At 44.4% G+C, this 22,611-nt stretch overlaps 4 protein-coding genes and 1 non-coding gene across 14 annotated transcripts; 3 read left to right on the top strand and 2 right to left on the bottom strand.

Annotated features, from left to right (window-relative positions):
• Nucleotides 1-1,042: 1,042 nt before the first annotated feature.
• tmem68 (transmembrane protein 68) lies at nt 1,043-5,948 on the bottom strand. 4 transcript variants are annotated; one of them, XM_086128669.1, is made up of 9 exons: nt 5,841-5,948; nt 4,604-4,758; nt 4,153-4,326; nt 3,506-3,605; nt 3,047-3,214; nt 2,671-2,864; nt 2,332-2,392; nt 1,943-2,082; nt 1,043-1,714 (listed from the first exon to the last, which is right to left on the bottom strand). In XM_086128669.1, exons 2-9 carry the CDS (start codon nt 4,661-4,663, stop codon nt 1,610-1,612), a joined length of 1,002 nt encoding a protein of 333 aa, XP_085984795.1. In that variant the 5' UTR covers nt 4,664-4,758; nt 5,841-5,948; the 3' UTR covers nt 1,043-1,609. The 4 variants fall into 4 exon arrangements, with proteins under 4 accessions (XP_085984795.1, XP_085984791.1, XP_085984794.1 ...); XM_086128665.1 differs by lacking the exon at nt 5,841-5,948 and adding an exon at nt 4,977-5,229; XM_086128668.1 differs by lacking the exon at nt 5,841-5,948 and adding an exon at nt 4,991-5,229.
• tgs1 (trimethylguanosine synthase 1) lies at nt 5,488-14,454 on the top strand. Of its 3 annotated transcripts, none has more exons than XM_086128663.1 (15): nt 5,488-5,685; nt 5,800-5,867; nt 6,055-6,173; nt 6,303-6,387; nt 6,876-6,950; nt 7,364-7,855; nt 8,714-8,843; nt 8,943-9,029; nt 9,143-9,299; nt 10,137-10,413; nt 10,844-10,990; nt 11,218-11,364; nt 12,637-12,853; nt 13,188-13,266; nt 13,946-14,454. In XM_086128663.1, the coding sequence occupies exons 1-15, from the start codon at nt 5,579-5,581 to the stop codon at nt 14,057-14,059; spliced, it is 2,301 nt and encodes a 766-aa protein (XP_085984789.1). In that variant the 5' UTR covers nt 5,488-5,578; the 3' UTR covers nt 14,060-14,454. The 3 variants fall into 3 exon arrangements, with proteins under 3 accessions (XP_085984789.1, XP_085984788.1, XP_085984787.1); XM_086128662.1 differs by having other exon boundaries at nt 6,873-6,950; XM_086128661.1 differs by having other exon boundaries at nt 6,855-6,950.
• Nucleotides 14,455-14,560: 106 nt separating this feature from the next.
• blvra (biliverdin reductase A) lies at nt 14,561-19,138 on the bottom strand. 2 transcript variants are annotated; one of them, XM_086128671.1, is made up of 7 exons: nt 18,726-19,138; nt 17,476-17,599; nt 17,208-17,327; nt 16,573-16,670; nt 16,060-16,167; nt 15,289-15,457; nt 14,561-14,837 (listed from the first exon to the last, which is right to left on the bottom strand). In XM_086128671.1, exons 2-7 carry the CDS (start codon nt 17,595-17,597, stop codon nt 14,579-14,581), a joined length of 876 nt encoding a protein of 291 aa, XP_085984797.1. In that variant the 5' UTR covers nt 17,598-17,599; nt 18,726-19,138; the 3' UTR covers nt 14,561-14,578. The 2 variants fall into 2 exon arrangements, with proteins under 2 accessions (XP_085984797.1, XP_085984796.1); XM_086128670.1 differs by lacking the exon at nt 18,726-19,138 and adding an exon at nt 18,026-18,156.
• On the top strand, nt 18,529-22,605 carry coa1 (cytochrome C oxidase assembly factor 1). Of its 4 annotated transcripts, XM_086128673.1 has the most exons (6): nt 19,300-19,358; nt 19,597-19,716; nt 19,814-19,910; nt 20,598-20,749; nt 21,206-21,282; nt 21,816-22,605. In XM_086128673.1, the coding sequence occupies exons 2-6, from the start codon at nt 19,705-19,707 to the stop codon at nt 21,919-21,921; spliced, it is 444 nt and encodes a 147-aa protein (XP_085984799.1). In that variant the 5' UTR covers nt 19,300-19,358; nt 19,597-19,704; the 3' UTR covers nt 21,922-22,605. The 4 variants fall into 4 exon arrangements, with proteins under 4 accessions (XP_085984801.1, XP_085984799.1, XP_085984798.1 ...); XM_086128675.1 differs by lacking the exons at nt 19,300-19,358; nt 19,597-19,716 and adding an exon at nt 18,529-18,692; XM_086128672.1 differs by having other exon boundaries at nt 19,302-19,716.
• trnay-gua (transfer RNA tyrosine (anticodon GUA)) lies at nt 18,938-19,024 on the top strand. Its single transcript is given in 2 exon segments — nt 18,938-18,974; nt 18,989-19,024. It is a non-coding gene; the product is annotated as a tRNA-Tyr (tRNA).
• Nucleotides 22,606-22,611: the final 6 nt, after the last annotated feature.

Below are 22,611 nucleotides of genomic sequence, written 5' to 3'. Positions count from 1 at the left end.
GACCCATTCCAGTTTGAGCATTGCCGTCCAACAGTAATCCGTTCATTATGTAGCGATACAATTTGTATACGTTTGTAAGATTATGTTAAAATTATTTTCATTTTATATTTGAGCAATATATTATTTTATGTTATAGTTATCTAAATTATATCCTGTTTAAAATAATTGTTGAAACATTCTTATGTTGCTTGCGTCTGATTGGCTAAAGAGAAGGAGGAAGTGTTTCGGTACTGAAAGGGGGTTGTGTTCTCGTTCATCCGTTCGCAGGTGCAGACGTTTTTTTCTTTCTCCTTTTAATAAACTGCATTGAAGGATTCCATCACTCCTTTTGTCATTCGTAAAGAAGGAGGTGCTACGACAGTTCTACACGGCAGTCATCGAATCAATCCTGTGTTCTTCCATCACGGTTTGGTTTGGGGCCGCCACAAAAAAGGACAAAATCCGACTTCAACGGACAGTTAGGACGGCGGAAAAAATCGTTGGCACCGCCCTACCCACTCTTGAGGACTTGCACACTGCAAGAATCAAGACAAGGGCACGGAAAACCTCCTGGATCCCCCGCACCCTGCCCACCACATTTTCCAGCTACTCCCCTCAGGCAGACGCTACAGATCCATGCGCACCAAATCCAGTAGACACTTAAACAGCTTCTTCCCTCTAGCCATTAACTCCTTAAACAGTCACTGACGTAGTCACTCTTCTTGTACTACAAATACTGCTACTGGTTACTCCAAAATGGTTCAATGATTTGTTGTTTACGATGATACTAATGCAGCGTGTTATACCGGAGACAAATTCCTTGTGTGTTCTACATACTTGGCCAATAAAGATGATTCTGATTCTGAAGAAGAGCCATCCACTGAAAAACAATAAACCCCTCAACTTACACGTTGATGGAATATCACGCATTCTCACGTAATAATGACCACGGTTTAAACCCAGACTTGATCTCTGCCGAGCGACATGTAAAAATTATCTCGGATGAAGCAAGAAAAAAAAAATCAGTTCCATTAAATGGAGCAATGTAACGAAAAACAAAACCTCCTGAAAAAATAATTTTATTCCATTTTAAAAGTGCCCTATTCAGATTGTCTCATTAAAATCCGTTAAATAGACTCCAGATGTACATTTAAAGCAGCCAGGACACTGTTATCAAACAATCGGTGAAACAACAAATTTCCAATTATGACAAACCGGACCCCACTTATATAGCGCTTTACTTAGCCCATATGGTGCCCAAAGTGCTTTAGAAATCCTGAAAATCACACACACACATTCATACACCAATGGGAGACTGCTGCCACACAGGACGCTGGCAGGAGCAAATTAGGCAAAAAAATTAGCAAATTAGACAATTTTTTTTAAAAAAGACGTCCAAGACCCTTCAAGAAGTCTCGTTTTGGGAGTATGTATAAAGCGAGCCACTGCACGCAGTGACCAGTCGTGTTTAGCACCGAAACTGCGCCCGCAGCAAATGTCTCAAGTCTTCGGCGGCGCGTGAGAAAAGTTCCGGGACTTGCGTCGCCAAAGCACTTTCCGCTTCGACGTCATCCTCCTGGAGTCGAATGCACGTTCCCGCTGCCGAATGGATAGCTCACGGATGCGGAGGCTATTCCCTTTTGTATTTGGAGCGGAATCTGTCCAGAAGGGCTCTCAGAACGTTCCCTGGGATCTGCTGGTGTTTGTCTATGAGGGACTGCACAGCCTGTTTTACCTGCAGAGAAAAGGACCCAAAAACATGTACACTGTCGTCTCAACAGGACTCATCATCATCCGTGGCACGTATTTACGATCGGTGTCATCTGAAAAAAAAATCGCAGCGCGAGAATTTTCGATTGGAAAAATGTCTGGGTGCAGTCGCGCTAGACAATCGTGACATTTGTGTGCCAATCTCAGACTGCGCTTTGCCAAATGTTGAAAACAAAATGTGTCGCGGGCGTACTTTTTCTGCTAGCTCCAAAGCAGTAACGTTGGGGTCGTAGGGGATCGGCTCGCCAAGGAATGTCCGGAACTTCACTGGGAATCCGCCGTAGATGGGAGCTATGGGAAGACGAAAGGTCTCATACAGCCAACGGAAAAATCCTGGCCACAAAAGACACACAGGATCAGAACATGGGTGGAAAAACAACAACAGAAGCCCATTTAAGCAATAATATTGACCACAGTTAACTCATTCATAAATGATTTTTTTTTGTTAAACAGATGAATTGAATCTTCAAATTTGCAATCAAAATAGCTTCTTTTTCCAAATCGTCGGAGTGAAATGGCTGCCGGTGAATCCAAGAATTGATGGCGCGATAATTCGAGCGCGACGGTTGAATGGGCACTCACTCAGCGTTCCCAGCGATCTGAAGCCTTCTCTGACATTTTGGGTAAACATTGGAATGATGGCCTGAAACGGAAAGTACGACACACTGTGGGCGGAAGAAACGGAAAGATGATCATCTTCTATCCGATCAAACCGGAGGCCGGTCCCGAGCGTCTACATCCCAAGAATACTATGTGGCTTTTTACTATTGTCGTTGGCATTTTTCTCTTGGGCTCGTCACCAATTTGTGAAAAGGTGTAGAAGACGCAAAAAAAAAAATGTCGTCACGTGATTGCAAGTAAATGAATGCGTCATATGTGACGGATGTAAACGATGTGAGAATTGGCGGGAAAATGCCGCACCACTTGCGAGTCGATGGCGACTTGGGCGAAGCCTTTGCGTTTGCCCCAAAGAAGAGGGTAAGTCTCATCGCTGAACAAAGCCTCCCTCACACCTCCCGGAGAGATGGCCAACAGGTGGCCATTCTTCAGTGCCTGCACACACTCCTCCTGGGGACCGTGCATCACACTGAACACCTCCAACAACAATTTGAACCCTAGAGGGACCAAAAACACCCAAAGAATTCAAAGCGCCACAAATACAACGCCACTCGATTGGATCCAAGAAAGTGACGAGGGCAAATCAAAGCACGAATGAACGCTACCAAATACAGGAAACCATCACGGAAGAGTCGCCAACACTCGTGTCAATGTTGCGTCTGTCAGAGATGGCGCGTACCTGGTATTTTGAAAAGGAAGTGGTCAGCGACCGAGTGGCAGGTCCGTCCTTTCTGGAGAATGACATTGGCCAAGAAGTAGTAGTAATCAATGGGAATGGCTCCGTGATAGTACACGATGAGCGCCGGCCCCTTGTCGGGGATCTTGTCCATGCCGTGGATCTCGTAGCCTGGTGCCAAGGAAAGGACCCGACTTGGTCAAGACGACGGAAACGGGGAGAAGCGTGTACCTTCACGCGGCACGACCGCAACATTCCTCAATTCGTGACCTCGTTCGAGTCAGTGTGGTGAAATGTTTTTTTGTTTTGAAAGCCCTCGGTGCCCGATGGAACTCTAATTTTAAATGCTTTTGCGTGTTCAGAAACCGGAGCGGAACGCGCGCGGTGCTGAAGACCTGCCGGGATCGACTCCAGCGCGTCCGCGACCTTCCCGTCGATAATTTCCACCCCGTGTCATCCTACCGTGCCATATGGCGCCGTGTCCGTCCCACAGAGTTGCCAGGGTCTTTCTGGCTCCATCCCAAAGGTTGTTGCAGTATGCCTCTCTCAACTGATTCTTCCTCTGTTAGAAGATACAAGTTGCAAACTGGGTTAGCGACAACACCGCCATTTGACAGCTTTGACAGCTGGGATGGGACAAACCTGCAAAACAAAGGCAGCATTGCAACCTCTCAGTCACATGATTAGCCCGTGCGACTGACGTTCATACCGAACTTGTTCAAAAAGAAAGATTTTTTTTTTTAAATCCCTCATTTTTGGCACAAGACAAATCAAAAACCAAGTGAAAATAACAATTGCATCCATTGACACGAGAAAAAGACTGCATGATACATTTTTTGTCTTTAAAATAGATGCGAGGAGCCACATCGGGATGCTACCGATTTCTAAAACGATTCATCTTAATTTTGCTCATCAAGCATTCATTACTTGGATGGGGACATTTTTCAATTTCCATCGCTTTATTTAAACAACGGGACAGTATTTCATTGAGACAGAGCGGCAAAGGATTCAGATCCGAGTTTGGTGTTGAAGCCGTCAGAAAAAAAGGCAAACGCGAAACTGAGTGAAAAACGTCAAATCCAGTCAGACGTCACATTGTTTTTGCGCACCTTATAGACGTGAAGAAAAAGTATCGAGAGATACAGGAGGATGACGATGAGGAAGGGCAGGATAAAGACGATAGCCAGAGGGGTGAAGACCCACAATAGGTATTCCAAAACACTCAGGTAGTCCTCCAGCGGACCGAGGCCAAGCCATTCCTCCAAGGCATGAAAGCCACAAACCTGTGAAAAGGTTTGTGGAGACAGCAAGGACGGTGTTGGCGTGCAAATCCAAAATAAAACACAGCTTAACAGCTCTTCAGTTTCTTACATATCTACAGAGACGTCTACGTTGTAAACACAGACAAAAGTGTTGGCAGCTCTCTCTTTGTGAAAGAAACACAATGACCATCACGAAATGTATCGAGAGACTGCCTCTGTGGACTTCTGTTTGTTGCAAACAGTCCAAGGGGTAATGTAATAATGGAGTGTGCCACGGAAGAGCTTGGGAAAGTCTTACTAGGAAGGCGACGGTGTCCTCAGCGACCATCAGACATGATTGGTTCCCTGCATTTGACATCCTCCCTTAACTGTCTGTCAGTCACTGGAGATGCAGCTCTCTGGATCATTCAATTGATGTAGCTTGGATGGCATTTGCTACGAGAACCAAGCCAACTAGGTAAAAGAAGCATATTAAATTCGAGGTTTAGGTGGAGCGCTCAGGAGAGGAAGACACTTTTCACAATAAAAAGAGAAGGTTGAGGTCATTGCCGCGAGGTTACATTTCCCCACAGAATTGGCTCACATGACACACGTGTTTTGAATGTTTACAAGGGTGTTAGCTTGGTAGAATGTTGAGAGATTCTGAGAGAAGAGAAACGAAAAAGATTTACTTCTTCGATATTACCGGGGAATAACAACATCAACAACGGCGGTCCAGTGATGCCGTCCTGTTTACGCACTGATAACGTTCTGAAATGAAGTTCGCGCAACCAAGGCGCAGCATGAATGAATAAAAGATTACCGTGGTTGGATACTCTGTTTCTTAGAGACATTGATTAAAATGCTATTCTGTGCAACGACATTTATATTAAAAAATAGGTCTATTGGTAATTACGGGTCCAGGACGCTTTGTGTGTAACACAGAAATTGGTCCGTTGACGTCACGATTTTCAGACCAACTAGTTCCGCTGAATAAAAGCGAAACTCGAACATTAACAAAGGTTAATGTATTATCCATATAATAAAATACGGAATGGGGTTTTTGGTTGAATGTGAACAACGGCATTTGCAAATATGTTGGTAGACATCCAAACGGTGTGAGTAGCATCACGGCCACAGATCACAAACGTAGAGATCGCTTTTATTCTGAAGGTTTGTTGCCGGAAGCTTCCGGGACACTCAAGAAGCGGAACGAATCTGAGCATGCTCGTATCGTAGTTAAGTATCATTAGATATCGGATTGACAAAGCCAAATGGACGCGCGATTTCTGTCATGATGCTGGAAAAGAGCACTGTTACGGTTGTGGCTGATATATTCATCAGCAGAAGACATACATCCGAAGGAATAATCCACTGTTGCTGCTCCAGAGCGTTTGTGCAGTGAGTGAGCTTTGCCCATGTCCGATTGAAATAATTCGGAAACAAGCGCGCTAGTTGCTGTTTACAAATTTGTTCGCTGCGGAGTTCACTGTCCTTTTGTCTGCTCCCTCTTAGTGATCGAGAGCTGTATCGGTCAGATAATCGACTTCTCTCACCTGACCAGGCAGATGCTGCAATCCACGGTTAGTTATTTTAGGTATTTCAATATTGTTTTTGTTTTAAGTTCTGAGTACAACGGTGTCTTGGTCTCGACCTTTCACTGGGTGTTCCCTAAGTGCCCGTGTCTTTCAAATCGCCCGGATGAAAACGCAAGAATGACTCATTGACTCGCTAGATTTCAATCGCGTCACGTCATTCCCTTGTCCGTAGAAGCGGAAAATGAAGAGGAGAGTGATGAGGAAGTTGCGTTTTTGGATGAAGAGGCTCAGCTAATGTCTAGCATGGGCCTGCCTCTAGCTTTTGCCAGCTCTTCAGGCCATCGTAAAGAGGTACTTTTTCCTGATTGACAATAGAAGTGTGAATACTGTGCCCCTCTGTTTCTTCTCAGACCATGTCAGTATGATCAGAGGCATGAGTAGTTATGACAGATCTGAATGATACTTTTGATCACTTGGCAGGGGAAGAGAGCTACCAAACAACCAGTTACTTATCAGACAGAATTTCCTGAGGAGGACCAGGAGGATTCACAATTTACTGACAAAGGTAATGCGAATAGGCATAACCTTTTTCTTTTCATATATGTTTTTTTTTTTTTAACCGGGCAAGCTTATAACCCAACATGTGTGGGTTTTGGAATGCTCTCTTTAGTGCAGTTTTATTCTTTAGTACAGCATATGACTGTAGATGCGTTACCCAAAGAAGGTTAATAGGACAAGCATGCTTCTCAAAGACAATAATATAGGCCCAAGGAACAGTCTTTGTTCACGGCCTTCATGGTCCGTAATGATAGTTGGCTTATTTTCTTGTCCCACGGGTTCTCGCGCTAGCAATTGAGCATGGTGGTTGCGCCATCATTAATAATACAAACTCAAGTCTAACAAAAGCATTCCAGACAGGGCACGTTTCAAAGGCCAATTGAAGGAGCTTACCATAAACTCCTCCCAGGCAAGAAAACAATCATGCCACAAAGGGCAGTGTTATGATTCACGGTGATTTATATGTTTACCAAGTTTATGTTTACCCGGAAGAAGAACTGAAGACAAAGACGCTGGGTGAAGCAGTCGAAACTCCATCTGCCAATGATGCCGGCTGGGAGACATACTGGGGTAGGGCTGACGCTAAAATACCTTTTGAGAAATGCCTTTGAATTCTTTATTGAACGAGAAGCACGTCCAAACATTTTGGATCAAATGATATCAGGCAGCCATTTAGCCAGCCTGAAGCACAACTGGACACACGAAATGCACAACTGTATGGCGAAATCCTTCTATTAGGATTTTAGTCATCGTAAATAAAAATCAGTTCTCGGAGCCTCTTGTTGTTATTATGGCCCTTCGATGACGAAATTCCTAATTTCCTCGCGATTGTGCATTGAGGAGCGTTGTTCCGAAACCCTTCGACTGTTTTCTCGCGAGGTTGCACGAAGTCCCGTCGTATGCCTACAGCTATTGATTATCAGCCTAACGAAACTCTCTCAGTCCTGGATATCTGTCATGTCCTTCATCTGTGTCTGCCAAAGCTCAACAAGGTGAAGCGCTTCTGTGGAACAGCTGGGTGGAGAAACATGCCGATGAGTTGCCGTCTTCAGAGGATTCCCCAAGTGTGACAGCCCCGTGGGACGACCCCAACAAAATGGCCGCCTGGGATCGACACGCCGCAGACACGTATTATCACTATTGGGAGCAATACTCGTACTGGGCAGCGCAGGGCTGGACCGTTGACTTATCTCGTGAGGGGGACGCCACCTTGGAAGAAACTGCGGACGAGGGGATGAATGGAGGCAAAGGGAAGCGCTCAGGGGAACGGCTGGATCAAAACACTGCTGACGTTGAGGTTTTAAATGATCTCATTGAAAAGAACTGCACTTTGGAGGCAAGCGGGAACATCTCTGCTGACTCTGGAACAACCAGACGGCGTTCCGATACGGACTGTCTTTCTGAGCCTTCCGATGGGGGAAACCGCGGCAAGAAAGCAGACGTCTCCTCACAGCAGGATAGAACGCAACACGCAGGTAATAGCCGAGCAGATGGAAATCTCAGTCGTAGGACATCCTTTCATAATCATGTCATGTGGCCCCCAAAAATTGTTATAGCTCTCAACCGAAAGTGTTTAAAATCACACGGATGCCCTTTTTTTTTTGCCGTTTCAATGAATGAGCGTTGTCCTAAAAAAAAAGAAAAAAATAACAATCTTAAGTGGGTTCTAATTAGCCCACAAGAATAACATGAGTGGAATGCTGTTCTGTTCTAAAAATAGCTCACCCGTGACTTGAAGAATTAAAACGGAAGAAGAGTGTGAATATTTTTTTCAACTGAATCAGGTGGACATTTCTTAATGTGCCAAATATTGTAAAAATAAAAAAGAAATACATTGTGTCCAGTGGAAAGGAGGCTGTTTTGGTTTGGCAGTTTTCAACCTTGAACTGGGACAAGGTCAATGACAACCGGTCACACATGACCGCAGGGAGAGCATGCAAATAACATTTTGCACACGCGTGCGGGAGCTACACCCTGTTCAGGATTTTACACTTAGACACGAACCAAAAGGGAATAAACATCTTCCTGATGAATTAGGGATGACCATTTTACAATATCCCCTCGATCGGTGATCAGGAATCAGTCAATTGTTGCTGGATTTCAGTTGTTTGTATTTTAGATGGTAGGAGATGGGAGAAAAAAAAAACGTATGAACAATGACGTATTTGCCGCTCTGCGTAAAGTGTATGCCAGATTGAAATATTGACCGAGTCTCCTTTTCATGTGATTTTGTTTGTTTTGTTGAAATTAATGTTGCACGCGAGTCAAAGGCAAGTGTTACATCGATTCACTGTATATCAGCAAGTCTCTTTTTATTTTGTTTATTTATTTAGATTCCCCGCAGGCTGCTGGCAGCCTTAATATGCACGTGGCTTCTACAAATCACGTATCAAATGGGGAAGATGATGACGGTGACGATGAAAAGCCCTTCTTGAGTGGAGGACCGAGTAAAGTCAAACGCAGGTGACTTTGAACATTTACTTTGCCATCTTACATCCTGTGTGCGTCGTATCTCGTCAAAAAAGACCTTCGCCGATGGACTTCTTTTCATTTTGTCTGCAGTCATGAATTAGATGTGGAGGAGAACCCAAATCTCACATGTGATGAAGCCTGGAGCAGACTTGGACTCAAACACAACCCAGAATCAATGTGCGTCCCCCTACATCGCACATTTTTAAAAATTTTCTTTCTTTTGCCAAGTTTGTTTTCGTCCATCAAATCCTCCGTGACTCATCATAATTTCCATCCACCTGTTTTCGCAGGTTCGACAGTGTCTTTAACTTTAAAGAAAGATTGGGTGAAAAGCGTCCGAGGCGTTGGTGCCCCAAGAGAAGCGGCGGCAGCGTAAACAAACACATCAGATTCACCGAGACGGATGAAGATGGAGCAGAGCCGCAGTGCAGCACCGCCCTCCAAAAGGTAGCGAGATCTGTCATGCCGCTTATTTGAACACGTCTCTGTGAAATTGTCAGCTTTTATGTTTGCGCCCCCCCCCCCCCAAATCACGTGACTCCCGTCACGTGAAAGCAAACGAGCGGACGGCCGATCGAAAGAGGTGCCACAAAACCCGCGGCTCTTGAGCTGAAATGTGAATGCTACACCGGTCAGAGGTGAAAGAACCCCAAAAAGGAGCCGAAAACAAACCTATTCCATGGTAGAAATCGATAAAGGTTTGAGAAGCGCCTCGTCTCTCAGCCGCTTTCCTCGGCGTGAGCGACTGTTGTTGGTGCCGCTCAACTGATAAAAGTGGCAAAATATCAAGCGAGTCAATCCAACAGGCAACATTTCTGCTGCATACCGTCACATAATCTGTCACGTTACACGGTACGAGCACATCTTCCTTTTTTTTTTTTTCTCTCTGTGCAACAATTTTTCTCAATGATGATGTCGGCATGAAGCCGAAACAAACCGAACCAAGTGCGCACACCGTCCGTGCGTGCTTGTTTTTTTTGTTTGGCTGGACTAAAATGTGAACACAGCCAAACTTTTGATGGGATGCACTCAAGTCGCAAATGAGTTATGCCCAAGATCATTGCCGACGAATGGGAATTCGGTTGCGCATGCATATTTTGCCTTGACGTGATCCTTCCTGCCTATTGAATCAATCGCGGCCACCGCAACTTCATTTACGTTTTAAATTTCTTTTAAGATGTCATCCAATCGAATGATCATTTGAAATACAGAGAAGTCGCAGATGTCCGGGAGGGGCGATTTTTGAATAAAATGACACCTAAAAATAAGGCTTGCTTTCCACAGGTTCAAAACTTTCTGGAGAAGATTCAGAGTGAGGCACATCAGACTCTAAGCGAGCAAAAAGGCCCTGAACAAAGCAGCGCGCGGTCTGAGGAAATTCCAGCTTCAACGCAGACAAATGATGGCAGGAGCAGTAGATGGATGGAAGAGGAGAGTCCTGCTTCGCCGGACACCGAGGATGACATCGCTCGGGGCCGTCGGAGGGAGGAGCCCAAAAGGCAGCTGGAATGCTTGGAAGTCCCCGACTTTCTTTTGCCCGACAGACCTGCAGACAACGGCGGTGAGCACACAACCGGATCTACTATTTCGACTTTAGACCCGCATGCAAAGCTCTCGTTGTTGTTATTAGGAGCATTTGACAAGTCTGACTTCATTGATGTTGGATGTGACCGGGGCCTGTTGATGATATCGGCTCTAAAATGGTCTTCAGAAGTTCAGCTCATTGCTTTGTGTGTCCGGTTATTCCACACCAAAGTTCTCCAACCGCATCCTTCTGGGCTTTGCTTTATACACCCTAAACACAAAATGTAGTGTAGAAATATGTCCAACATGTCCCCGTAAGAAGAAGGAGGAATTACTGCAGCGGTCAGCAACCTTGAATCATCTCACACAAAACACTTTGGACATCAAAGGAAACATCCTGATTGTACCTTTTGTTTATTCTGAAGGATGCAAACTCATTTCTGAATGTGTGTTTTGGAATGTGAAAGACTCCAAAAAGCCAAAGAAGAAGAGTAAGCGATGGAGGAAGCAGCAGATCCCGGCAGACATGGCGGCAGAACCGGACCTGGCCAAATACTGGGCTCAGCGCTACAGACTCTTCTCTCGCTTTGACGAAGGAATCAAACTGGACAGAGGTCTTTCAAACTCGTCTTAACGCACCTTTTTTATTCTTCGGCTTTCCACTCGGCATTCTTTGAGCGTGAACTGTTTGAGGGCTTTTTTTGGTTTTGTTTTGTTTTGACTCTTTTGATTTTACGTTCAGCACTCGGTATGCCACTGCGATTATTTTGAGAGGCTCAATAAATAAAGTTGCGTTGAGGTTGGGGTGGGCGCTTGTCTGTAACATTGTTGCGTGTTACAGAGGGCTGGTTCTCTGTGACGCCGGAGAAGATTGCTGAGCACATCGCCGTCAGAGTGGAGGCGGGCTTTTCCAACACTCAGCTGATCATTGATGCCTTCTGCGGAGTCGGAGGAAACGCCATCCAATTTGCACTCACTGGGAAAAGAGGTTAAAAAAAAATCGCTCTCTATATACTGTATGTCGATAACATATAATACAGTGGCCGAATGTAGTTTTGCCTTAGACCAGAGGTGGGCAAACTACGGCCAGCGGGCCGAATCCGGCCCGTTGGTCTTTTTAATCCGGCCCGCCGAAGGTCGGTCTACAATTAAGGTTCGATGTGAATGATTGCATTCATTTTAATTGGACTTGTAATGACAGGCATTTCACCGCCAGGTGGCGCATTGACTTGAAGTTGCAGAACACAGGGAGGGGGGGGGGCGGGATCTTTTCGACCACCTAGGACCTCTGTATCGCTCTACTTCTACTGGTCTGATCCAACCCATCTGCAGAAATGCACAGGCTAAAATAGGTCATCAACAACACTGTCGTCATTTTAAAAAAGTATATTAATACAGTACGTTCATGCTTTTGTTCTGTTGATGTTTGATATGGACTGTCAACAAATGCAGTTATTTTTTTTTTAATGTACCATGGCTCGTGCTGACCTGGCCCTTCTGTCAAATTTTAAAAGTCAATGCGGACCCCGAGCCAAAAAGTTTGCCCACCCCTGCCTTAGACCGTCATGGTTTGCAAACGGCCACGTTTCAGCTCTCAATCCAGGGGATCATTTTTTGGGAGACTCAAAAGTAACTCGGCCAACTCTTATCAAGAAGTTCGGAATAATGGGCAGCGTTAATTTAAGGCAGCATTTGTTTGTTTTTCTTTGCGGACCCTTGACTGAAGCAGCATTTGGATTCTGCTTATTGGGACTCTGCCTTTAGTTGTATCATCCCTATCGTTATTAATAAGACAAAAGCGTCTCAATAATAAGTTGATCAATGAAGGACTTTGCTTTTTTTATCCCTTTTTAGATTTTTTTCCGGTGTTTTTTTACCTTTAGAAGCTCTTGCGTTGCTTTAGGTCATTCATAATCTTTAGGACCGCCGAACATGGAGCGACACGTGTGAAACCGACTGAGCTTTTGCGTACTTTGCAGGGTTTGCCATTTAGTTTTCCTGAATGATGTTGCGATGTGCCATAAGCCCTTTTCACACTGCGCGTGGTTTTCTTGCTGTCGCCACAGGGTGGTGCAAAAATGACAAGGCCCCAGGCAAGCGCGTACATGTTGGCATTTGTCAATAAGCTACTGAACAGGAAGTAGCCTCGTGCCTTTTCTCACTGGTCTGGAAAATAAGTCGCTTTTTGGTTATTCTGAGGGGGAGGAGTTGTGATCCAAGATCGATGCACATGTGCTCTCGTCCTGTGTTTTACTCTCAGTCATCGCCGTTGACATCGACCCGATACGTCTGGACCTGGCGCGCCACAACGCTACCGTTTATGGCGTCGCCAATCAAATCGAGTTCCTGCAAGGGGACTTCCTTCAGCTGGCGCCTCGTCTCTGCGGCGACGTTGTCTTCTTGTCGCCCCCCTGGGGAGGACCAGATTACCTAACTGCTGAGGTCTTTGACATTAAGACCATGATGGACCCAGATGGATATCCTTTTATGTTTGGGTTTCACGTACACTCCTTTATCATTGAGGTGGACCTGTGTGCGTGTGCGTGTGTGCGTGTGTCTATATTTTAGTGCTGTCAAGCGATCTAAAATGTGTAACTAATTCTGAAGAGGGAGTGAGAGAAAAAAGCAAATTAGAATCCCACTGAATCAAACTGAATCCAAACATGAAACGAATCACACCCGTGGCTCGAGGTACGAATCGGATTGTCATTTATTGGAGAGATACACACCCCGACTGAGTAGTATGAAGCAGTTTGGGTGAATTCATGATATGTTTGTACTGTATTGGTTTCTGCCCTTAACTCGAGTCACGTTTCAGATTTTCCATCTGGCCAAACAAATCTCCGACAACATCGTGTACTTCTTACCTCGCAACGCAGACATGAATCAGGTCAGAATCTTATATATATATATATATATAGTTTGTACTGTTTTTTTTTTTTTTTTTTTTTTTGTCTTTTTAAAAAAGTCATCTGCAATATGCAGATGCTATGGCCATCAAATCGAAGTCTTTTACACCCAAAGCATCAGGTGCAGCAGTAAAATATCGTCTGATTTGATACGTCGTGCCATATGAAACAATCTGTACAATGATAACGTGAAGGTAAAATTTAGTTTGACTCTGCTAGAGAGATACAGCAATCCCTCGTTTTTGGCGGTTCGGAAAGCCCCCGCTAAAGGCCAGTCCACTCATGCTCTCATTGGTCGATGCCGCGCCGGGAACCAATCACGCGCCTTGTTTGAGTAGCCTCAGAGTCACGTCAGCTCTTTGTTCGACATGTCGGAAAAGCGCTCGCGCGCCTCAACCTGAAACGAGGCGTCTTCCCGCAATGGCGCTAAGTGGCGAGGGATCGCTGTATTCATGTAGCAGTGCTCCTTGTTGTAGGTGTAAATTGGCAATTGCGCTGTATTCTACTCAGAAGTGCGCTAAATATGGACCTTGCAAATGTCAACTATATTCCTTGGAGCATTTAATGGCCTTTGCATCATGATGACCGACAAATTCTGGGGAAAACCTGTTGACGCTTGACGGCGCCTATAACGGTGTGTGTCTGTCAATTTGCCCACAGATCGCCTCTCTGGCTGGTCCAGGAGGAAAGGTGGAGGTAGAGCAGAATTTCCTCAACAACAAGCTGAAGACCATAACCGCTTATTTTGGCAGTTTGATTAAGTCTGACACCTAAATGATTCTCATTTCTGTTGGAGTTGGAGATTGGGTCTCAATCCATCGAGTACGGACAGAAAAAGTACGGTCGTCACTTTGATTTTTTTGGGTACTTTTTAATCAGGAAGTCTGTCCTGTGCTACTAAACAGAGCACACCGCATTGAAATGTTTGTTTTATAAAACCCTCCATTTTGAAATGCATTCTTTTAATTGTTTTTCTACTTTGTATTATGAGACAATAAACATATTTAAAAAAAAAAAAAAAAAAAAGCCAAATAATGCACCACTTCTCCCAGAAAATTGTCGCAAAAATCAATGCTTTGATATTCCCTTTTTATTTCCTATTGTTTGAAATGGAACGGCATAAAAAGCCACATCTGATGATTCCACTCAGAACTCCCAAAATCGACTGGACAAAATTATCATCACCCCCAACTTAACCTTTGGGAGCACGGCTTTTGGAAAAACCAACAATAAATAAATCAATTGCACGATAGACAAAGTCAACGTCACGATGGACAACGTGGGGAAACACGTTTATTTCTGGCAAAGTTGTTGTATTTTCTCTGCCAGTTCTAAGCAGTGGAGGATCCTCCTTTTCTCTTTGTGGAGATCTTCTGGGCTCATTTGGCCCATTAGCTTGGAGGAGAATTTGATCAGGTCTTGCATGAAAAGACCCACTGCCCCTCTGGGCGAGGGAGGAATTTCAGTTAGCGGCGGCCCGGACTCAAATTGAAAGTTGACGCTCTTGCCTCTTGGGAGTCCTGGTCCTCGCTCCTCAATCCAAGTCAAAGGTCTAAAAAGGTAAAGGTGAATTCAAAGTTCACATTTTTTCCCTCCCGTTTCTCCTTATGCATCTCCTCATGCAGCTCGCCAAACTTTTTCGTTGGAGGGCCGCCGACAGAAAAATGGAATATATAAACAAATGTATTTGTACTAATGGTACCCTCCCTTCTCACTCTGCCTACCTTAATCCTTTTTCAACTAACCTTGTGGCCCATGTCAATTTTTTTTCCCCTAATTGGTCGCTGAAGACTGGCTGGCGGGCCGCAAATGGCCCCAAGGCGGCAGTTTGGACACCCTTGTACTAATGTATTCTTGGTGCTATTTATATTGAAACACTGTTGGCCCCGATGGTATCTCATCATGGTGGTGAGATACTGTAACTTTCCATGGAAACCGATTCCCATCACCATTCTCAATTTTACAGGGTCAACGTTCTTCTGGAAGAATAAGATCTCTCTCACTTTTTGTCAGCAGTTCGCATTTTTGCAGTCATCTTGCTGTAGTTGTTGCCCACGTCTTGTTCCACGGTTGCTGCGGTCACGGAGAGCTCACCAAACAACTCAACCAACCAGGTGAGACGGGCGATGCCACAAAATGCAAGGAACCCAAATCCTGGGTTCAGAACTCCACCTAGAAAAAAAAAGACGGGGATGGTAATGACAGAGACCAATATGTTATTTTATTTATTTATTGGGGGGGGGGGGGAAATCCAGATTTTTAATAGTGAAGGAGGCCGATCACCCATATTTGGTATTTTCAGTAAAAGGGAAAATATTGGGGTAAAAAAAAAAAAGAAAATCACCAACTCTTGACTTTGTTGAGATGGCTTGTCTTCAGATTTGCACAATTTCGATTTATTTATTTAAATCGACAAAAATATATTTGTTTTTAAATTCTACGAAGCTCCCAGGGTCCCAAGTAAATGGCTCCCTTCAGTTTTCTACAGTCAATTAAGTTTTCCCAAATTACAAAATAACTGAAACGCTCAACATTCAACTCGAACAAAAATAAAAGATGCAGAGACTTCCCAGAAGCATCTCTTATGAATTGAAATAAATAGGTGACACCGTTTTAAATGAATCTCTTATGGGCAGTTAGATTTTCCAAAAAGGCAGAGGCCGAATATCTGCACCGATAATCAGGCTGGTCGATAATTTCATCTGGTGTTGCAATATGAAGCCTGATTACAAGGCACATAAAAAGAGGAGCGGTGGTACCGATGTAACTGTAACCTGTAAAATGGAGCGTTCCCTCCTGCAAAGTTTTCCCTTCCACCTCCCTCTTCAGCCATTTGTAATCTTCTGAAAAAAGTTCAATGTGCTCCTCATGAAGGATCACCCCTAAAACAGAGACACACACACACACAAGTAGATCAGATTTTAAGCACAGCGTTGACTAACAACACATTTGCTAAGAACAAAATAAATTCCACTTTTCACTGTTTCACGTTAAATTTTTGCTTTGATGCTGCTTTCTGCAGCCAGGTCAACCATGCAAATAAGAATTGGCTCTCATTTGCCTTATTTAGATCATTAAAGGTTAAACAAATAAATGCCGCAAGATTAAATGTCACAATCATTTAGTGTTGACTATGCCTCGGGAATTTGACACACTGAGCAATTTGGGGGGGGGGGGGTGTAGGGGGGGGGGTCTCGATAAACACCTCTCAGTTGATAAATCAATGGTGAGGTAAGTTTCAAGATTAGTTTGTTTTCCCTGTACACTCAGTCACACATGAATATCACCTTTGTCCTGTGCCAAATTCCAGAGCTCCACAGCAGTTTTGTAGCTAAGCGTCATGGGATACTCCACGCAGACATGTTTCCCTGCCTGCAAAAAAGTTCTGGCGACACAGGAAAAGATCAGGAACTAGTGGAGTGCACAAAACTCAAAGGTGACCTTGAACAAATTCTTCAAATCAGTTGTGCTCATTTGTTTGAAGAGCCCTCATTCAATCAGATTACTTTGCGGTTAAGTAATCATCATCATCATTAAATAAATCATCCCGCTCGGCGGCACAGTTTTGGGCACGGAGGCATGCACACAATGGGGTTCTCCAAGTACTCGGAGTGCAGATGTGCGTGCCACATGTCTACATCGTAAGGCTTGACTAGCATGCTGCATGTTTGCATGTAAAATGAATGAGAGGAGTTGCTTTGATTGGCCATGACTGTAGTTGGCTCTGACCACTCCCACAATGATGCAACCACCCCTTTCTAACATCCAACATCCTTTCAGTTATCTGCAAAACGACCATCATTGGGTCTAATTCGCTTCAGTACAGGGTGGATGGATGGATGGATAAGTCAAGTATCTCATATCGAATAGACAAATGTCATATAAAGCCTAGATCATAATCAGAAACATTTAAAAGTGGTACCTGACATCGTGCTCATGTGATGTATTCTCGGTGCAGATGAACGCCACATCAAGGTCTTCTCTGCTCAGAGCCTCTTCAACTGAAATCGGACTCACTCCTTGCTGACTGTCCAGACTTCTCCTGTTGATAAAAAGATGAACAGAACAATAACGATGACAATGTCATTGACTCATGACAAAATGCGTCACCATGCCATATGTCATATTGAGTTGATGGGCTCGTTTTAAAAGCGGTTCGGAAGTTGGTGGAATGTGTAAAAGACACTGACCTGGAGACGAAACCTTTGACGGCGAGTTTTTCAGCAGAACTGCCTGGCAGCGGAGCCAATATGTCTCTGATCCTCACCCTGCCTGCCGTGCCGATGCCCACCACCACAGCTCCAAACATCATCCCTGTGAAGAAAAAAAATTGAGAGAAAAAGACAGACCGAGAGACATCGGTGTCGAGGTTCCACTTTTGATCAATGAACGTGCAAATCGTCTCATGCATGGCTCTTGTTTTGCTGAGTGAACCACATCATGCTGGCCCAAGCCTGCAGTGAATTGGCGATTGCAACCAAAGGACACCTTATCCCACTAACGTAATGAAGAGAACATTGTTAGTGAATTTAATTGGTATCATTGATCCTGATAGTAGTGCTGGTGTTCGACAAATTCAAATTGAGATCTGGGAATAAAATATTTGCACGATGTTGATGAGGACGTTGGTTTTTTTCATCATTGATGGAATATCGAACGTGTTAAGTGTGTGCGTGCGTGTGTTGTCCACCCACTCAGTACATCCGAAACATCGCCAAGTTTTCATTCTGTGTTCCTCACCTGCTTGTCGACACTACGTCCTTAGCGTGAAAGTCGTTACGCGCGGCGGAGTGTTATGAAACAGCACTAAGCTAGCTCGCTCTTCTGTGTGGTCCTTGGCTGTTTTTTTTTTTTTTTTTTTTTTTTTGCGGGCCGGAGAGGCCACACCCCTTAACTGCAGCGTGCTATGGGAAGCCGGTTGAGCATTTATTCATACAGTCGAGCCTCATTTCAACGTACTCCGTTGACCACGTTTACACCCCTACCACGTTCACATTTCAAAGTCCCGATTTCATGCAATTCATCTTCCATTTGCCGATTTTGCTCGTAAATAACACATTTATAACGTAAACTTCCTGACAACGGCCAGATTTTCCCACACAGTACTGTAGTGAAAAGGCCTTCGCTACGACGTACCTTGGAAGCTAATTGACGTCGCGACCGTGCTTATGAGCAAAATGTACCGCGCGGCGTTCCCTGCAGTTGCTTAGCAACGCTCACAGATGGACTCGTACATTGTTGGACTTCTGGAGACACGGCGCACAGCTCTGACAACACGTCTGGTCAACGGAAGCAATTTTGCTGTATGTGAAGGCTGAAATTGGCCCTCACTTACGAAAGGGAGTCTTGGAAACGGATTTAAACGAATTACCATTAGAAACCTGACAGATCCGTTATATCCCTCAAGGTAGGTGGCAAGTTAATAAGAAATTGTACTTACCCTTTCACGATGGAAGTATGTACCCCGTGTGATTTTTTTTCACCCACGTTCGAAAAGCCCGTGTTTGTTTTTGGAGATCAATTCAGTCACACCCACAGCCACACCCACACTCACTTTCGGCTGTCAGGTATAGATAAGATTACTTAAATTCGCCCATTCCCCTCCTATGATCAAAATTAATTTAAATATTTACATGGCAAAACTAAAGATGCCCTTCGATAGCTCAGTTGGTAGAGCGGAGGACTGTAGAGGTTACTGTTGGCATCCTTAGGTCGCTGGTTCAAATCCGGCTCGAAGGAAGTAACTATTTTTTCTCCCCCAGACTTAGTGGATTCTCCTCGCGATGGAAGAAAGAGAAATTGGTATTCCTAGTTGGTTTTACTGCTACTTTACAATATACCGCCCACCCCTTCCCAAACCCTTCCATGCATCAACCTCGACAATTAACAGGGCGAAAACGATCCGTTGCATATTTTGAGACCTCTCTTGACAAGAAAGTACCCGCCCTTCTCAATGGAGAGTCACAGAAAAGAAAAAAAGGGCGAATGAAGCGCACCCAATGAATTACGTTTACGGAAGTTGCGACAGCAAGCTTGTCCTACCGTTCGTCGCTTTTGCCTGATGAATGGCAAGGTAAACGTGTCTAATAACGTTTGGCGGCGCTGTGAATCAACAATTCAAAATGTGGACATGTCTGTCAAGAAATGATTGTGACTTTAAATTAACTTTAACCTTTGTCAAATAGTTGAGTCGTTCATTCGCCTGAGTTAAGACAAGGCACTTCTGCGTGAAGGTGTGAATGAGTGACTGGCGACCTCTTTCGAAGGGCAGTTAGATTGTACAGTACAGTATATGGTTCCCTTCCCCACAGGCGGCAAATTTTCCTTTCGTTTCCTTCTGGCTATTTTCCCAAATTTCTTGGTACCACCGGAACAGAAGATTAATGGAAAGAGGACCCCTTTTTATTTGAGAAACGCGTATGTTGACAAAGGTACTCGGAGCAACATTTCACAAACGCATCACTGCACCACCATAGAAAAAGTCGTGTGCACATCCTTTCTTTCTAATTTTCTTTTTTTTTGCCACAGAAAATGAGGGTTTCAACCATCAAACTGCAACAGCTTACCATATTCACCACCTTGTTCACAAGCGGAGGGATTGGCACCATGTACTACCTGATGCAGAGTGAGTATAGGATTGTATTACTGGGTGAGGTGGTTTCCGACAGGTCATCTCGATCTGGACTTCTGCAGACACACAGTAGTGCAGACTGCAACGGAAAACGTGAAATAACTTGTTTCTTGTTTCTTTCACACTGCACCAGAGCATATTGATCAGTGATGAGCAGCTACCTCGCTCGCACTCTGAGTGGCCCTGCGAACAATCTAAAGGGGTCGTCAAGTAAAAAAAGTCTGTACATTAATACTAGCATAAATACAGCATTCCGATTAATATTGCATTTGTGGAATATTAATTAAGCAGCAGGATTCACCCGTTTGTATTCATCTCAGGGGCCAGCCTTTTTGCGACTTGCTGTCAACAGAGTCACAATCCCCAAAGCCACACTTCTACCCTTGTGCCCCTCAACATTCTTTAGCAATCCTTGAATGTTAATTATTATTATTATTTTCTTTTTTTTTGCACAAGAGCCCTCCATTCGAGCTCCCATTATTTCAGTTGCCCACCTGTGATATATTGATTATTGACTTTCGCATTGATAACAATTCGCACATGCTGGATTTTTCAGAGTCACGCAACATCAATAAAATAAATGGGAAGCGCCACCTCAAATTTCGGGGCAGTAAAAATGCCTCCCAGTAACTGTTTCAAATGATAAACGTTCTAATTTTTCTCCGTTTTGTACCACTGAAGAGAAATTTGCAGAGTCGGACTACCACAAATTGGCTTTGCAGAAGTTGGAATCGTGTCCGATCGCCATGGAGAATTTGGGCGCCCCACCGTTAAAAATTCACAACATTCATCTGACTGACAGAGAAAATCGAATCGACCAGCAAACAGCACAGGTATGTACTGTTTTTCATTGATTTATGTATTTATTCTTTGCAGCATTAATATTAATTTGCTCAAGGCCATGCCTAGATTTTAGTCATCGCTGTTAATGCAATTCTACGAATAATAATGATATGTCTCGTAATGTTGCCTTTTTGTATTTTGGGAGGTTTATAGAACACTCGAAATTGTCCCTGGGTGTGATTGTGAGCGCAAATGGTTGCTCCAGCATGCCCGCATCCCTCGTGAGGAGAAGCGTATTAGAAAAAAGACGGATAAATGATGATAGAGTAATGATTATGATGCGAAATTGAGCAATTTGCAGTTAAAAAAAAATCAGATTACAATTTGGGAAACGCCGCAATCGAAAATACTGGCTTTGACAGGAAACTCTGACAGCATATCATTTGGAGGTTTAATCATTGTGTTGAGCACTGTACATATTCAATGGAGTGCCAATGGTTTTGCAGGTAAAGATCCCTGTGACTGGGTCAAAGGCCAGTGGCTATTTATATGCATCTTCCATCAGAGACCCAATCACCAACAGGTATGCACATTCTCTTGATTCACGGCACTTTGCCACCGCGCTTGTGCTCGTGTCAGTTCCGGGCCAGTGCCCGGCCGGGTTAGCACCGGGTTAGCACTCTTTGTTTTTCCACCGCCCAAATTGGCTCTAGCTCCGGTGCTTGAGACGGGTGCTTCAGCCGGCCCCGGTTATTTGTCGGTTCCAGAAGACTCTGGCACCGACGACGTCAGGGGGCGGGGTTACCGTGACGATGACCGATGTCGGGAAATGACTCCCCGGACACACGGAACTGTGGAGCGGTCAACTCCGGCACAGTTGTGAATATTTTGCTGTATTTGCAATTGAATAATGGCGAGCGGTCACCGATGTCATTTATCAATCCTCTGCTCACCGTATTGCTACCCGTGAGATTATTAAGGATGTCTCGAGATGATCATGTCGGTCATTGTATTTCCATTTTCGTGGCGTATAGCCAGCATAAAAGCCCAAACCCTTGGCAGACGGCACCTGAGCCAAAGGCTAAACGACCCACACGGTTGTGTTACTCCCTGTAGATGGAGTGTGAAGCTGGTCGTTTTGAGGCTCAAAGAAGGGCAGACCATCAACGTCATGAATCCTCCATCAGTGGCAACGGACTGCAGGCCAGAGGAGACGGACTAACGCCATCCGTTCATGACCGCTTCAAGGTCGAATTGCTGGAGACGAGTGTGCGCGGGGCATTTTAGGAAACTCAGCGAGGCCGAATTTCACAACAAACTCTGGATGATTGCTTTGTTTTTCTTGATCTTTTCAACTCCATTTCCTTCCACCAGTCAGTATTTTCACATCAAGATAAAATGGACAACATAGATTTCTAATTGTCAGTTGAAATTTTATTTCATCTCTGTCAAAAGTTTGATTCCTATGTTCGGAAAAGGGAACAACAGTACAGCATTTCATCTCTTCTCTGCTCTGCCTGCGTGAAATGTTGTCTGAGATGTTGCACACGCATCGTTTATCAGGTGAGAAGATGGATTTCCTGTAACTGTCGCACCTTGCTGAAATGTCTATGACTGAACAGGACATGTGTGTCGCCGTTTTCCCCCGTTTACATGAACCGCCGTCCTTGCATTCAAATTTCATTTATTTGGATATCCACACCGGACTAAAAATAACAGTAGTCAAGTTAGCTACAGGCCAGCATTGACGTTTTTGGCACACATTTTATCGTCGCACTCTCATCTGCAGATGTACATGTACGAGCAATATGGTAGTCAACTGTCTTTATTATGATTTTTTTTTCTGTTGAGTTCAAATTGCAAAACCTTTTCGACCCCCCCCCCCAAATAAATCCTGACTTGGCAACATTGT

The sequence above is a fragment of the Hippocampus guttulatus genome, chromosome 14, assembly GCF_054856545.1.
Source record: "Hippocampus guttulatus isolate MCC_2025c chromosome 14, RoL_Hgut_1.0, whole genome shotgun sequence".
Taxonomy (NCBI): Eukaryota; Metazoa; Chordata; class Actinopteri; order Syngnathiformes; family Syngnathidae; genus Hippocampus; species Hippocampus guttulatus.
The sequence above is the reverse complement of the archived record's forward strand: the minus strand, read 5'-3'. Positions and strand labels throughout refer to the sequence as shown.

Coding starts and splice junctions, on each gene's coding strand:
- tmem68 (XM_086128669.1), bottom strand. CDS start 4,663: ATGTCAAATGCAGGGAACCAATCATGTCTGATGGTCGCTGAGGACACC. Junction 3,215..3,505: donor ACACGGCGCCATATGGCACG/GTAGGATGACAC, acceptor CCTTGGCACCAG/GCTACGAGATCCACGGCATG. Junction 2,865..3,046: donor CTTCCTTTTCAAAATACCAG/GTACGCGCCATC, acceptor TGGTCCCTCTAG/GGTTCAAATTGTTGTTGGAG.
- tgs1 (XM_086128661.1), top strand. CDS start 5,579: ATGATGCTGGAAAAGAGCACTGTTACGGTTGTGGCTGATATATTCATC. Junction 6,174..6,302: donor CTTCAGGCCATCGTAAAGAG/GTACTTTTTCCT, acceptor ATCACTTGGCAG/GGGAAGAGAGCTACCAAACA. Junction 6,388..6,854: donor TTCACAATTTACTGACAAAG/GTAATGCGAATA, acceptor ATGTTTACCAAG/TTTATGTTTACCCGGAAGAA.
- blvra (XM_086128671.1), bottom strand. CDS start 17,597: ATGATGTTTGGAGCTGTGGTGGTGGGCATCGGCACGGCAGGCAGGGTG. Junction 16,168..16,572: donor GAATTTGGCACAGGACAAAG/GTGATATTCATG, acceptor TCTCTGTTTTAG/GGGTGATCCTTCATGAGGAG. Junction 14,838..15,288: donor ATGCGAACTGCTGACAAAAA/GTGAGAGAGATC, acceptor TTACCTTTTTAG/ACCTTTGACTTGGATTGAGG.
- coa1 (XM_086128673.1), top strand. Junction 19,911..20,597: donor CATGTACTACCTGATGCAGA/GTGAGTATAGGA, acceptor GTACCACTGAAG/AGAAATTTGCAGAGTCGGAC. Junction 21,283..21,815: donor AGAGACCCAATCACCAACAG/GTATGCACATTC, acceptor TACTCCCTGTAG/ATGGAGTGTGAAGCTGGTCG.